At 40.4% G+C, this 15,976-nt stretch overlaps 1 protein-coding gene across 9 annotated transcripts in view; it reads right to left on the bottom strand.

Annotated features, from left to right (window-relative positions):
• Positions 1–15,976, bottom strand: part of VWA8 (von Willebrand factor A domain containing 8) — a 140,504-nt gene that overhangs the window by 116,959 nt on the left and 7,569 nt on the right. For 2 of the 9 annotated variants that reach the window (XM_089511034.1, XM_089511044.1), the window contains exon 1: positions 2,033–2,265. The exons of 6 other annotated variants lie outside the window; for them this stretch is intronic. In XM_089511034.1, the coding sequence (XP_089367160.1) occupies positions 2,033–2,204 (172 nt within the window). In that variant the 5' untranslated portion in view covers positions 2,205–2,265. Of the gene's footprint in view, positions 1–2,032; positions 2,266–15,976 lie in introns of those variants that run through there. One more of the 9 variants, XM_089511041.1, reaches the window with a different exon arrangement.

Here is a 15,976-nt window from a genome sequence, read left to right as displayed (position 1 = left end):
TGAGAATATTTCTGCCAGTATTTACTTATGGCCACCTAGCAATTTCTCAGAAGGCTGTCCTGGGCTATTAGCTAAGACCAAAGAACAAAAAGGTATTCATTCTATGACAGTTTAGTCAGGAAACCAAAAATTGGTTTATAAAGTTTGTTTTCATCCAAAATGTCTGCATTTACTATCTCATTGTGAGGTTCTGAATCCTTTTACTTTGGATGTTATATATTTATTGGCTTTGCCTGATGTTCATCCATTCATCCTTCCCCTTACAGGTTTTCATATCACTGTCAGTTCATTAGAGGAGGGATGGGAAATGTTCTGATCCAGTGGGCAAAATCTAATGCTTAAGCAGGCATAGACCTAAGGGTCCCAGTTATTGTGGGAACTCCAAATTCAAACACCCGGCAGCACCAATTAGACTGGTTAGGGATAATGGGTGTATCTAGAGCACCACAAAGTTGCCCATTCCTGGCTTAGAGAAAGAATTGAATACTTTGTTCTTGTGGTGTGCCTTCAAGTTGACTTTGACTTTCCGCTGCCCTATCATACAGTTTTCTAGCCAAGATTTATCCAGAGGAGGTTTGCCATTGCCTTCCTCTTTAGGCTGAGAAAATGTTAATACTCCTCCTCCCCCTGAAAAAAAAAGGCCTAAAAACTTGGTGTGACAGATAAAAACAACGTTTTTGTATCAAAGAGACAAGGGACACAGATGGTTATTGAGCTATGTTTGCCTCGGTGAGTGCAGACCTGAACTTTTTCATGTACCCAGTACAGGATGCTTCCTTCCCCGTTGTGCCAATTATAAAGTGACTTTCAGTTTCTCCTATCAAAACTTTGGTTATTATGGAGCAGAGAAGAGAATTGTATAGCCTTTTAGTAGCAGTTAAACTGAAAGTAGTAGCTTTCTCCGCAATTTGCTAAGCTGGCTAGAGCTTCTGAGCACTGCAGTCCAATAACATCTGGAGAGGTGCCATAGTTAAGAGGTTCACTGTGTCATCTTGGAAAAAAATCACTACAGTAGTACCATAGAAAGGAGCAGAAGAAGAAGAAGCAGCTTCAAATTCTTGTAAAATTTGAAACTTGTGTATTTAAAAAAGCCCAAACTCTCCCTAGAAACCTGAATGCATAAAATTATGGTTGTCGTACTGTGGGCACACCATGAGAAGGAAAGACGCATTAGAAAAGGCTATGATGGTACGAAAGGTGGAAGGCAGCAGAAAGAGAGGAAGACTGCAAGCCAGATGGTTAGATTCAATCAAGGAGGTCATGGGCCTGGATCTGCAGAAGCTGAGCAGAGAGGAAGAGGACAGGGGCCTTGGAGGTGTCCTATCCACAGGGACGCCATGAGTCAAGTTCGACTCAAAGGGCAGCTAACGACAACAGCAATGATGATGATGATGATGATGATGATAATGTAGAGAGATCTTGTAGCCCCTTTGAGACTGGCTGAAAGAAAGAAGTTGGCAGCAGGGACTTTCTCAGGCTTCAGTGTACTTCCTCAGATACAGATGGAGATGATGATGATAATAATAATAATAATAATAATAATAATGTAGAGAGATCTTGTAGCCCCTTTGAGACTCGCTGATAGAAAGAAGTTGGCAGCAGGAGTGTTCCTAGGCTCCAGTCTACTTCCTCTACGAAAGCTCATGCTGCCAACTTCTTTCTTTCAGTCAGTCTCAAAGGGGCTACAGGATCTCTCTATATCTATATCATCATCATCATGATCATCATCATCATCATCATCATCATCATATTCATCTCCAACTGCATCTGAGGAAGAAGACTGGAGCCTAGGAAAGTCCCTGCTGCCAACTTCTTTCTTTCAATGAGTCTCAAAGGTGCCACAAGATCTCTCTACATTATTATTATCGTTATCTTTATCATCATCATCATTATAATCTCCAGCTGCATCTGAGGAAGTGGGCTGAAGCCTAGGGCAGCTCTGCCAACCTCTTCCTTCCAGTCAGTCTCAAGGGGGGAAGGGAAGAGGAGGGCGACCGTGGCAGTCTCCTCCTGCTGCTGCTGCCTTCTTTACCTTCTGCGTTGCTGGAGCCATGCAGGGCCCGGAGGGGGCCCCCGGGCTGCCTCCCCGCGGGGCCCCTGCTGGAGCCCAGCTGCTGCAGGAGGAGCCGGACCCTCCTGGCTGCCCCAGGGGCCCCGCGGGCGCCGGCCCCGCCGCTGCCCAGGCACACCACCCGGGACTGCATGACAGGCCCTCCCGCCCAAGGTGAACGGGACTCGGGCCTAGGCCTCGGCTCCTGTCCTGGGGGAAGGGTTCCGGCGACGGACAGCGTCCCCTGGAAACTGAGCCCCTGTCAAAGCAGAGCCCAGGAGCCTCTGACAGGAGGAGGGAGCAGCGCCGCCCACCAAGGGCCTCAGTCTCTACATCTGGAACAACGCCTAATAAACATGTGATACGTGTAACACAGGTCCAAAACACACTGCGGAAATAACCCGCTTTGAGACCGCTTTGACTGCCCTGGCTCTGCTGCCACTACAAACTACATTTCCCAGCATCCCCTAGCTCTCAGCCAGGGCAGTTAAAGTGGCCCCAGACTGGGAAACTACTCTTTTGTGAGGCATTTAGCCTTCTCTGTCAGAAAGCTCTGGTACCACAATAAACTACATTTCCCAGGATTCCCTAGCTCTCAGCCAGGGCAGTTTTTAAAGTGGTCCCAAACTTGGATTATTTCTATAGTGTGTTTTGGACCTAAGCTGCATAGATTTACATTTCTATGGGCCAAAACACACTGCAGAAATAACCCACTCTGAGACCGCTTTGACTGCCCTGGATGACTGCTAGGGAATCCTGGGAAATGCAGTTTATTTGGTTGTTTCTTCCATGTGTTTTGGACCTGTGTTACATGTGTTATATTTTATGAGGCGTTCAACCATACATAATACAGATATGCCAGAGGAGCCCCAAAGAGATGGGCAGCCATGTCTCTTCTTATGTGCCTCTGGTGTCAACAATGCTCAAAATGGAGGACATATTCCAATTCCTCCTGCACCAGCTTCTCGACATCCTTTCTGAACTGTGGTGCCCAGAACTGGACACAGTGTTACAGGCGAGGCCTGACCAAAGCAAGTTGAAATGTAGGACATGTCCTGGGAAAGGAGGACCTCTGGTCTCCATGGTCAGTGTCGCAGGCCATGAAGGGAAGGTGCTGGAGCTCACTTGCAAATGGCGGGGTATCCAAGGAGTCTCATGGTCCTGCCTTTGCCTTCAACAGTGTCCAGGCAGAAAACCATCAGGATAGGATTGCTTCCAGTAACAGCAAAAACCCAATCTTTAGAGTTCCTTCAAGTTGATTTATGATGACCATCCTAGGGTTTTCTTAGGCAAGAAATACTCAGAGGCTCTGAAAACTGGCCTACAGTACCTGGTATTCCTTGGCAGTTTCACATCCGAGTACTAACCAGGCTGACCTTGCTTATTAGCTTCCAAGATCAGACACGATTGGATGCCTTTAGGGTAATGGTCCTCAAACTGTGTCCTTTAAGAGATTTTGGACTTCAGCTCCCAGGAGCCTCAGCCATGTTGGCCAACACTCTGGGATTCTGGGAGCTGAAGTCCAAATCCCTTCAAGAGCACAGTTTGGGGACCACTGCTTTAGGGTATTTAGGCCTTAAAATATATTACTATGATCTTAGAACATATAAAGATGTCCACTAACTTAAATGAAGTTAAATGTATGTGAAAGATACCAAGCCAGTAGCAATACAGTCAGCCTTCCACGTTTGCAGCTTTGACTTTTGCAGATTTGATTATCCATGGATGTTATTGATATATTATCTCTAGCAATCTCTAGGTCCTCTACGCTGAATCTATAATAATATAATATAATATAATTTGTATCCCACCCAATCACGGGGAATCCGGGCGGCTAACAGCAGTATAGACAACATCTGTCAGAAGCTGTGCCAGAGGACCTAGAGATTCCCAAAGGCAACACTTCTCTAGGCATTTGTAGGTCCTCCAGTGCATATCATAAAGAAGGAGCCTGTTGAAATCATCCAAGTAAAGGCCTGGCCACATCTCTGTAGTGAATTTGTCTGACCTAAAAGAAATGTGGAAATGAGGTATCTAAAAATTAAACCTTAAAATTAAAAGTTAAATCCACTTGCCATTCCCAACTAGAGTACATTCTCTTAATCAGTGGGATCATGTAAGTGTTCTATAACCCAATGATTCAATGCACCTGCTCCAGTTGCAAATAGTAAATGGATTTAGCCAAAATTTCTAAAATTCCTATCTTTAAAGATATATTCCAGGATTTTAGAAATCTGTCCTAAAATAAGAATACTTACAGAATTATTCACTCCAATTAAAAAAAAAACCACACAGAAATTGTAAGTTAAAGTACCTGCCTTTACTCCTGCTTTGTATAAACATCTGCTCTATATAAGAAGACTTAATGGTATGGATAGGTTAATTTTGGACAACATTCAGTTGTTTTTGTTAGCTGCCCTTGAGTTGGTTCTGATTCATGGCAACCCTGTGGATGAGACATCTCCAAGAATCATCCTCAACTGCTTTGCCCAGATCCTGAAAGGTCCTGCCCATAACCCCCCTGATTGAGTCTATCCATCTGATTTGTGGTCTTCCTCTCTTTCTTCTGCCCCTCTATCTTTCTTAGCATTATTGTTTTTTCTAGTGATCCATGTCTTCTCATTATTTGGCCAAAGTATGACAGTCTCAGGTTGATCATCTTAGCTTCCAAGGAGAGCCCTGGTCTGAGCTGTTCAAGAACCATTTGTTTGTTTTCTTGGCTGTCCATGGTATCCTACACCAGCACATTTCAAATGAGTTAACTTTCTTTCTGTCTGCTGCCTTCACTGTCCAGCTCTCACATCTGTACATGGTAGTTGGGAATACAATAGCCTGAATGATTCTGACTTAAGTGCTCAGTTGAATGTTTTTGCTCTTCAGTATCTTGTCTAGTTCTTTCATAGCTGCCCTTCCCATTCCTAGTCTTCTTATTTCTTGACTGCAGTCTCCATTCTGATCAATGTTTGATCCTAGATATGGGAATTCTTTAACTATTTCAATTTCCTCGTTGTCTAGATTGAATTTGTGTATTTTCTTCTGTAGTCATTATTTTTGTTTTCTTTATGTTCAGTAATTAACATTAATGCTAATATTACCAAGCTATCTGCTCACAGTCCAGGTCATCTCATGGGGTCACTCAGGGCGCTTGATAGTGTTCAGCCAACCTCTTCCTTTCTTTTGGCTCATTACACCCAGTAGGAAGGAAATTTCAGGCTCGGTCTAGAGAAGCTCCTCTTTGAGGGAGGGAGCGATAACCCTTTTAAAAGGGGGCAATAATGAAGCCACGTCTGAGGAAACCTAACCTGGACCAACAATAAGGTGAGAATCACGTGGCTTTCCAGCATGGCTAGTGGTGAAGAATGCTGGAGGGTCCAACGTCTGCATGATTCCCACCTCAACCAACAAGATGAAGAGAACTGGGGGCTAGTACATACATTTCCTTTCCTGGTTAAGGTGTTTATGTAACTGGTAGTTGGTCAACTCCCCTGGTTTTTCTTTCTCTCTTAAAGTGGTTTTACTAGAGGTGTTTCAGATCAGCTTCATGCTTTAATCTGGAGCAGAAACTGTCATGGTCTCTAAATTAAATATCAGTAGTGCATTACTTTTAAATTTAGGAAATCAATTTAAATTATTAATTTAGCCAATCTCTTCCATTATAAAGATTATACATTCAAATATCATGAAATGTTAATAATTCCTCAAAACTGCTGAAATTTTTTACATTTGAAATAATTATTTTTAAAACCCTGTTTTGAGAATATAACAAATTACAGGTGATGGATTTTTAACAAATTGCCATCAAGTTCTGTGAAATCAAAATCTGTTAATTTTAGCACGTATACACAACGAACACGTTGTTCATACCCATACTACATCATCCTAACAGACAGTTAACAATACAAAACAGAAGCACTTGAAAAACTTTTAATACAAAAACTAAAGCTATACCAGTGAAAATAAATGAATCATAAAATCTAATAAAATAGCAGTAGCAGAAAACAAGGATTAAAATAAAAGGCACTGAATACATTTCAACCACAATGGGTTTTCAATAGCAGGAAAAAGAAAGCTCTCACATAGCTATGAAGGGCACCATATGTATTGTTGTTGTTGTCTGCTTTCAAGACACTTCTGACTAACAGAGTGACCTTATCGCAGGGGTTGCTTTGCAAGATTTGTTTAGAGGGAGCTCGTTTTTGGTTTCCTTTAAGGCTGAGAGAATATGACTTGTCCAAGCTCATCCAGTGGGTTTTCCTGGCTGAGTGGGAATTCAAGCCCTATCTCAGGGTCCTGGTCCAATACCCAAACTACTATGCCACTCTGATCAACCCTATGTATAGTCATTCCAATCTTTAATAATAATAATAACTTTATTACGGCCAATTGGCCAGCACGATTACAAAATTCCAGTTTAAAACACAACATAGGTTCATGTACAGATTGGAGAGTATAAAAAATTGACGGTCTATAAAAAGTAAGGATAAAAAGCAAGGATAGGACTGCACGATCAGGCAAACACACAACAATAAGTAGGCTGCCATCACCTCGCAAACAACTCTATCATATTGTGTAATAGAGCACCACATTCGAGACGATTCCAATCTTTAAGTCAACAGCAGCTCCTGTGATTCTATAACTGCTCCTTATTTTACTCTCTGCCCAGTCCAACGTTTAGACAGTAAGGCATTTTAAGATGTCAGGAGCTATCAATATTTTCACATGTTGGCTCATATGTCTTTTTAAAAGACAGTTATGTTCAGTAACTGAAGCACCACCAGTAAACAGGGGTATAATTGTGATTGATTTTTTTATAAAATAGCATTGGATGCAGGGATTTCTGACTGGAAGACCTGAAGCTAATCTAGTCATTCACTAAGTGCTTGGAATTGCTTGAACTTAACACCATTTCTTCGTAGTCACATATCCTGAGGAATTTTTTAAAGGCTACAACATGGGGGGCGGGGGAAGTATTGCAGCTGGATTTAAACTGGCTGGTGAAGCGGTTTGCAAGGAAGAAGCCATTGGTTAGTATGGCAGGATGACTGAGGAGGGAGAGATTTTCCTACCATTATCTTTAAGCACTGGATGGTAGCAGTGGGGGTAAGGAAAACAGGTTAAGTGTTAAAGTTGTGAAGAATATGGTTGCTAACTGGATAGCTTACCTGTAACCAGCTTCAGTAATCACAGTGGCCGCAATGAGGGAGCAGCCATTCACTCAGAACTGCACACTTACATGATACATCCCCCATACTTCTTCCGCCTCCAAAACTGAACCCTTAGACATTATAACAAGAAGACCACTTTGCCACTGTAAATAGTTTTTTCTCTTGCCTTGCCTTACCACCAGCACTGATTTTAAGCTCCAAATAGGACATCTTACTGGTGTCAGACCAGGAAACACTAAAAACCCATAAATGTGCAACTTTCCTTTTCATGTTATGGTGGCACTGTGAAAAACATGTGTAAGTCAATCATACAGCTTTATGTACTACTTCATCTGTTGCTCAGAAATGAATACAGAGATCATCTCATGGCTTCTTCTTTACCTAAAGGCTTCTTATGCTGGGAAGTAAAAAAGCACACACTCTTATTCTTAAAACTACTTGTTAATGGAACACTCAGTCCTTCAGCTACAAGAGAAATCATATTTTTAAACCTAGTGTGTTTTATAAATTTAAAGTCCAGTGATGTTAATGTAACTCCTATATCCTTTTAGTTCCGCTCTTGCCTAGAAGTGCAATCACTAAAGACCAAATATCGTTTACTTCTGAATGTTTTAGCCTAAACCAGACTACTAGTCCCAGACAGACCTATCAAATCAACTGCTAAATGTAAAATCAAAACTTAGAGGTAAATTTTCTTGATACAGTGGGTGCTCTAGTTAGCACCAGCAACTGGATTTAGGCCTATGTTTTTCCTTTACATTGTTTATCGTACTTGGATTTTTGCGAGCCACCATAAGTACCAGTTGTAGGTTGAGACTGGATTTTTAAATACCTTTTAAAAAGTCAAATAACCACGTTGCTGTGGTAACAACATTTCAGAAACAGGCCACTTAAGGGAGATATGGTTTAGGCCAGTGTTTCAGAAACTGTGGAGCAGTCACTCTATGGAGGGACATGGGGTACCTGGCGTGGGTGGGAAAACCTCACCATTAACCATTAGCCCTTTACAGTTAAGGTGCCCCAAGTGCTGCATGGCAGTTCTTCATTGATCTGCAATACATATGAGAAGGGTGACTGCACCCGTATCACCCTGTCATTCCAGCATGACTTGCAGGGCTGACAGATGGATCTGTTGCTATGGGGGCGGAAAATCCACTCTCAGTTTTACAGCTGCTCTTCTCAGTTGTAGAGGAGCTATCCAAGTACTGGATAGCCAACAAGCTTTGGCAGATCTCCTCTACCATTTTGAGCACACACAGGGAGAACAGCCATAAAACCAAGAGTGAATGTGCTGCCCCCGCAGGAGTGGATCCACTGATTGTCCCAGTGACTCGGTACACAAGGAGTTCGGAAAAAACTATTGCTTTTCTATTACAGTATACCTATCGTAGCTTTAAATAAAGGATGGGAGAGATGAGAAATACCCTGCTTTGTTCGTCTAACAGTTTTAGGATAATTTAGGGCATTAGTTCTCAGATTTTCTGACTTCAGATAACTACCACTACAAAGCTTTATCTTTAATTTCAGGTGGGGGGGGAAGGCTGAGGGATCTTATAGCTGTATGCCATAAAGCTGAAAGAAAAGCACCTGTGGAAGGGATGGACAAAGTCGAGTATGCTTTGACTGAGAGTTCCTGCATGGATTGGATGGCCCTTGTGGTCTCTTCCAACTCTATAATTCTATGATTCTATGTGCAGTCCTCCTCCAGATATTGCTGGGCTTCAACTCCCATCAGGCCTAACCATTATAGCCAATACACTGAGGGATGCTAGGCCTAGAGTCCCACAACATTTGGAAAACTACACTTTTTTCCACCCTGGCTTATGTCCACCTACTCTTACATCTAGTGGCTTTGTAACAAAAAACACAAAGCTTTAAAATTGCTAATCTACAGGCTGAGACAGCATTGTGGTGCTCACCTGCTACAGACAGCTATTTTCACAGCTATATCATTCCATGCCCTCACATATTAAAGTGTCTTTTTAATAAGCATTCAAATTAGATGAGCACTTTCATTTGTCCCCTCTATATGCATAGGTGCATACTAATCATATTATAGCCGACCTGGCACATAAGTACTTCTCATTTTCCATTAATCTGTTTTGACTGCTCCAAGAAAAGAAGTTCCAAGGTAACTCGAAGAGAGGATAATTTCTTTACTCTGCACGATAGCAAATAATGGCCATAACAATATTACAGATGCTCTGAAGTTGCAGATTAGTCCCTTAATGCAATCCAGTCTGTTGCTGCTTAGCTCATTTGAAGGCAGAGTGCCATATAAGCTATTTGCCCATAAATTATTTTCTCCACTAGTTTCTCTTGCTGCTATGGAAAACACTTATCTTCTAATGATGTTTTGTTTAATGGTGCAGCAGTAGTGCAACAGTCATTATCTACCACCAATTTACACGGCTTCATATTTCAAACATATATATGTATTTTGTTTTAACGTGAGAATAAAACCTTCCTGCTTTTACGTACTTTTTAACCCCAACTTTCCATTTACAAACGAAGTATTATAAATATTAACATTGCTGCTATCAAATATTGGAACCTACCTTTGCCAAAAATTCTATCAGATTGTTAATGTAGGAATGGAAGCTACTGTATATGGAAGCTTAATCCCATAACCAATCTGCTATGACACATCAACATAAACTTGTTTTTAAGACTGTTGCTACTCAATCTGTTAGGGACAATTTGTAAAAGGAAGTAGGGAGAGTTCTTTCAGACAGAGCTTGGTAATGATTTGTGTTATTTTTTGAGGAGGGGAGGGACAGTAACTCGTAAAATCCCCCAGCCATATTGGCTGAAGGATTTTGCCTTCAAAAATGTAGTTTCCAACCTCTGTTCCAATAAGATGGATCCTATCATTACCAGCTTTCTCTCTCTCAAGTGTTTGTGGTAAGAAAAGGATGAGGGGAAAAAACAGCAGGCAAACATAGGAAAGTTGAAAGATGCTGTCATATAATTTTATGAATGGAGCAGGGTGATTTCAGAATAAATGCCTCTTCTGGAAGCATCCTTAGTATCCCTTGAACAGCATGATCTCGGCTATGTTTGTTCAAAAGTATGTTGGGCAGCTCTAAGAAACCATTAAGATGTACTCATAACTCCCATAGTCCAGCTACTCAAGGATAAGTGATTCCTCATTGTACTGTAGGTATGGTAGGCTAAAAATGTGATCCCATGCACCCTCACGTGAAACTCACTCAACAGATGGACATCCACAATTGTTCTTCATATCCTCTCTCACCAATATCCACAAAACAGTGATACCTTTATTGGCCAACCAAATTGCACAAAATATATGTTGCAAGTTTTGAAGTTCCACTTCTTTCTTGGGCGAGAACTCACTTCATCAGTTATCCTATTACATAAAATTCTAGTCTATGAAGACTCATATCACAATAAATCTGTTAATTGCTATAGTGCCTGAACACTTTTTGTGTATGTAACAGACACATGTATATTTAAGGCAGTGAGATAACCCATAATCTCTCTTACCTAAGGAACATTACAGCCTTGAAGAAAGACATGGAACCTTTACACCGGGAAGATTTATAGTCTATATACTTTTAGATTTGTAATCTATAACTTTAATATGGATATGGCTATAGGGTTTAATGTCCTTATGTGGGGCTGTTTCATATGCTATGATTTTCATCGTAATTAAAAGTATACATACAAGGTTTCATCATGTGCTCACATACTGGGAAAATGCAATTGACCATGACTTAATGTAAATGTAACACAACAGAGTCTATTGTCACTTGTGACCCTGTACACACACACAACAGTAATACACATGTAAGGAACTGACGTGTGAAAATGCGTGATTATTCATCCTATTAAAAATGATTTCCTGCTAATGTCATCTATCTGCATATTTGGAAGAAGAATTAGGTGTTTCTTCCAGGTACAATCCTTCCTCTGTTGACTGTGAATTTAATTTCCATTTGTGAGACTCTTAAAATATGCAGCTTGGCAAACAGCCATCAACACAATAACCGAAAGGAAGCTTGGTGAATATGAACATTTCAGTATTTTAACTTTTCTCACCTCTGACACATCTAAATTACATGGCTTGTTGGAAAAGCAATGCTGTTATGTAGGTGGTAAGTCAGATTCATCTGTTAGAATGGAAAGTAATTGATTTATAAGCCATTTACTCTGGAAATATGTTTTATCATTATGTCTGAAAGACTAATAGAATGACAGAATATAGTAAAAGAGATGAGGAAGTAGTATATTTGAGACTGAAGATAGCAAGAGCAAATACAACATTTTGTTGATTTGTGGATGGCACTCAGAAAGGCAAATTAGCAAACTCAAATTAGGTTGATAATCAATATGTCAGTATGTCTTTTGAAGTCCATATTGTGGTTATTGCATCTTCCACACTGGAAAGGCTTCTATGCATTAACAACTTTTAAAAACATTTTTACTCATGTACACATCCTTTCACATCTTCTGAAACAATGTAGTTTGGTCCAGTTTTAAAACACAGTGCCACATATGAAGTATGTACAGCACATGACCATCTGTGTTCCCTTTATGGTGCTGCTGGATAATTTTAAATCCTGGTCTTAATGGACTAAATAGGAGGCCCTTTTGGTTGTCACTTGGTGTCATTTAGTGGAGGTGTGTGTGTGTGTGTGTGCCTTTAAGTCACCTGTCAACTTAATGGAGACCTCATGAATTTCATAGGATTTTGTTAGACAAGGAATATTCTGAGGTGGTTTTGCCAATTCCTTCCTCTGAAGTACACAACTAATATCCCCCCCTCCATTCACACATACTGAATGCTTTATGACAGCTTCTACTTTCCTGATTTATTAGAACTAAATCAAATCAAGCAACAAACTGCTCGCCAATCCTGGTTTTAAAAAAAGGCAAATACTTTGAGCATGTGCCTTTTCACAGTTTAAACTCATTTAAATCATATGCCAGTGTACCTGAAAAAACAGGGTTTGCTTCTGTTCTCTGATTCTAAATGTAGCAAGTATCAAGTACATTTCTATACTGCTTATCAGTGCATTTAAGCAACCCCTAAGCGCTTTACAGCCCCCAACAAGCTGGGTACTCATTTTAGTGACCTCAGAAGGATGTCTGGCTGAGTTGATCCTGAGCCCCTGGCTGCTATTGAACTCACAACCTTGTGGTTTATGAGTGAGTGGCCATAGTGCAGGTATTTAACCACTGCATCATCAGGGCTCCTATTTACCTTATAGGTAAATAGATTTACCTCTAAGGTGAATTCACTTATAATGGTAATTACCTAAAATGGCCATATAATGGTAATATATTTTAAAGAAAAATGAAACTTGTATCTGAACATTATATGCCAACATATTGTTTAAGGAATCAAAGAGGCGCTTTAGCTTTGAACAAAGTGCTGTTCTGTCACTTGACTGCAAAAGAGTGTCCTTGCTTGCCTAGATTGTAGGGCCCAGGACTTTGGCCCTTATGCAGGCACATTCCCACAGTTCCATGGTAATTTTTGTGATTCTGCTTAGGGGGAGCTAGGACCTTCTGGTCAATGTACAAAAAAAAAAGAATCAAATTGGAAAGATGCGGTGAGCGGGAAAGCTGCTTGAAGTTATTATAGGTCCAATTCACACTACAGAAATAATCCAGTTTGATACTGCTTTAACTACCCTGGCTCAGTGCTAGGGAATTCTGGGAATTGTAGTTTATTATAGCACCAGAGCTCTCTGACAGAGAAGGCTAAATGTCTCACAAAACTACAGTTCCAAGAATTCCCTAGCATTGAGCAACAGTGTCAAACTGGATTATTTCTGCAGTGTGGATTGGACTTCAATTCTAACATTGGATTTTAGATTGTGTCCTTCATAAAGGATGTGGGAACACCACAAACCCAGTGTATCTTCTGAGGTGGAAAAGACACCTGACCTGGTGGGATCAAGCAAGTCTTAAGCAGTTTCAAGCAAGGGACGCTTTTATGTCCCAAAGGATATCCATACAGTTCTGCCCATCCTAAGGCTACAATTTTATGCATCCCGCTTTCTGGGGAGCAGCTCTCGCTAAACTCAAAGGAGCTCTCTTCTAACAGGAAAGGGACTCCAACCTTTCACAAAGCGTGGGAAGGGCAAACTGTCCTTAGCTGCTCTGTTCTGCTCAGTATTGAAGAAGATCTGATTGTTTACAGTGTTAGTTGGTGGTCAGCTGCTAATTACAGGCTGAGTATCCCTTATCTGAGAGTTCAAAATGCCCCCAAATCCAAAACCTTTTTCATGAGTAGCTGAGATAGTGACACATTTGCTTACGGATGGCTCAATGTACGTAGATTTTGTTTCATGCACAAAATTATTTAAAATATTGTATAAAATTACCTTCAGGATTATGTGTATATGAAACATAAATGAGCTTTGTGTTTAAATTTGTGTCCCCTCTCCAAGATATTGCTTTATTTATATGTAAATATTCAAAAATCTTTAAAAAAATTCTAAACAATCCAAAATCTGACACATGTCTGGTCCCAGGCATACTCAACCTGGTACTTGGGAGGCCAAAGGAAAGTAGAGGAGGGAGTGTTTTGGGGGAGCCTGAGGTGGTGATGTTAGTGGTTTTCGGTGGCCATGTAGGAGAAATCCTCTACTTTTATGTGGAAGCAATGAAGTGCCTTGTGAAAGAAATGCCTCTTCTCCCACTGTCTTGTGCTGGATACCAAGGAGTGAAAGAGGAGCAAAGAAACAAGACTGGGGTATGTAGACTTGTTCTTGTCCCACATAGCCTGTTCTTTTAAACCCCCCCCCCCCATCTTATTTTTCTCTTATTTCCACTGGGGAAGAAACACCAGACTGATGGCCAGTAGCAGTCACTTCTATATTTGCAAGTTTGGTAATTGGGACAAAAAAGGGCCTAATCTCACATTATCTGCAGCTATGCCCCCAACTTCATCTCATCCCATCATTGTATATAGAGCTGGTGGATTAAAATCTTATCCTCCATGTGTTTCTTTTCAAGTCCTACTGATCTCAGTGAGATTTACAAGCTCATGAATGTTGGAGACACTCTATTAACAAGTTCTGGCCTTAATCTTGTTTAATTTTTTCAACTAACATTTTCTTTGCATCCCATTTGAGCGTTGTCATAAATTCCTGAATGTTGGTTTTCCTGCATTTAATAGATATGATAATATTTATATAGTTACATTCATTGCTGATGCCTTGAAGTTCTTTTCACATCCCAGTTAATCTGAAGTAGTTAGATTTTGCTAAATTAAAATAGCTAGTTAAATCTAAACTTCCTTTTAAGTGAGTTATGAAAGATGGCTGCCTAGGACAAATCTTGTGAATGGAACTCTCTGCTCTGATTTCCATTTAGAAAGAGGAAAATTAGCCTGGCACCAATTGTATTATGATTTTTAAGATGTTAACATGCACAGACGCCAAAAGTCTTTCAACACAGACATATATTTGATTACAAAGATGTTGCTAAAGTTGGGTCCTAATTCCTAGAGCTTCCTTACACTGCAGTTCGATACACAGTTTGACTGAGCCCACTGAACTCAGTGGGACTTATTTCTGATATGTATAGAACTGTATTGATTCAAATTCTAGATTTTGCTTATTTACAGTTTGTATTTTGTCCAGGGAGCTCAAGGGAACATGCATGAAGTTTCTAGATTATCTCCAAACCTGGAACTCATTAGATCAGTGATAGTGAACCTCTGGCACATGTGCCAGAGGTGGCACTCAGAGCCCTCCCTGTGGGCACACATGCTGTTGCCCTAGCACAGAGTTTGCCAGCGTTTCTTACTAGAAAGACAGAGGGACGTGGCATTTTGCAATAAATAAGTGGGGTTTTGGTTGCAGTTTGGGCACTTGGTCTGGAAAAGGTTCACCATTACTGCACTAGATCCTTTTTTGCAGGGGAGTTGGTTGCTCCTGTGTCTGGAGCTTGTGCTAGCTAAATTCAGTCTATCAATCTTGTTGCATATACAACATGGAAAAAAAAATTTTTTTTACTTGTACCTTATACCTTTATATGAGAACAGTAGTTACAGTAGTTGTTTGATCACTGGACTGCAACTTTACTGACCAGGGTTTGAATCCCTGCTCAGCCATGGAGTAAGTAATAGATCTAAAACACTGAAAAAAAATGAAGATATCTCAAGAATATATGAAGAAATAGCTATTTCTTAGGAAGACACTCTGTGTTATACGAGTAGTGATATATTTTAACTTTTGTATCTTTTTATGTCACTGTTGAATAGAAATACTAGAAGCAACAGGGACTTAATATTCACTGGACTTTAAGAACAATCTGTTATGTTCTTTCTATTAATATCATTCCACATCACATCCTGAACTAAGACAGTGCTAGTCTTTTATGTATCTGAACTACAAAGTGGGTTAAGTTAGCTGTTGCTGTGCATTTCTTCTTTATCACATTATGATTATGATTCATTTCACAGTGGACATTTTCACTCTTTCAGTGTTGCTAACATTATTTCTAGACTACAATTTCAGCTGGCTGGGCATTTGGGGAGCAGTAGTCTTAAAAATAAGTTTTCAAAGCTGTCCATTAGAGCATGAAATATGAAGCAAAACATCAGTGCATGCAAATGAAATTTAGGCTGATGGAAGAGTCAATAAAATCAACAGGAGCTGAGAAACAATTCATGCTGTAATTTATGATGGATTGAAATCACAGGCCTTGTAACTCGGCCACCTTACTCCTTCCAACAAAGCAAGAATGGGTAAGTGGGCAGAGATGAAGGCATAAATATTTT

Source organism: Sceloporus occidentalis, unplaced genomic scaffold (assembly GCF_023333645.1).
Source record: "Sceloporus occidentalis isolate IW3139 unplaced genomic scaffold, rSceOcc1.0.p SCAF_2, whole genome shotgun sequence".
Lineage (NCBI taxonomy): Eukaryota > Metazoa > Chordata > Lepidosauria > Squamata > Phrynosomatidae > Sceloporus > Sceloporus occidentalis.
This window is presented reverse-complemented; position numbering and strand designations above follow the sequence as displayed.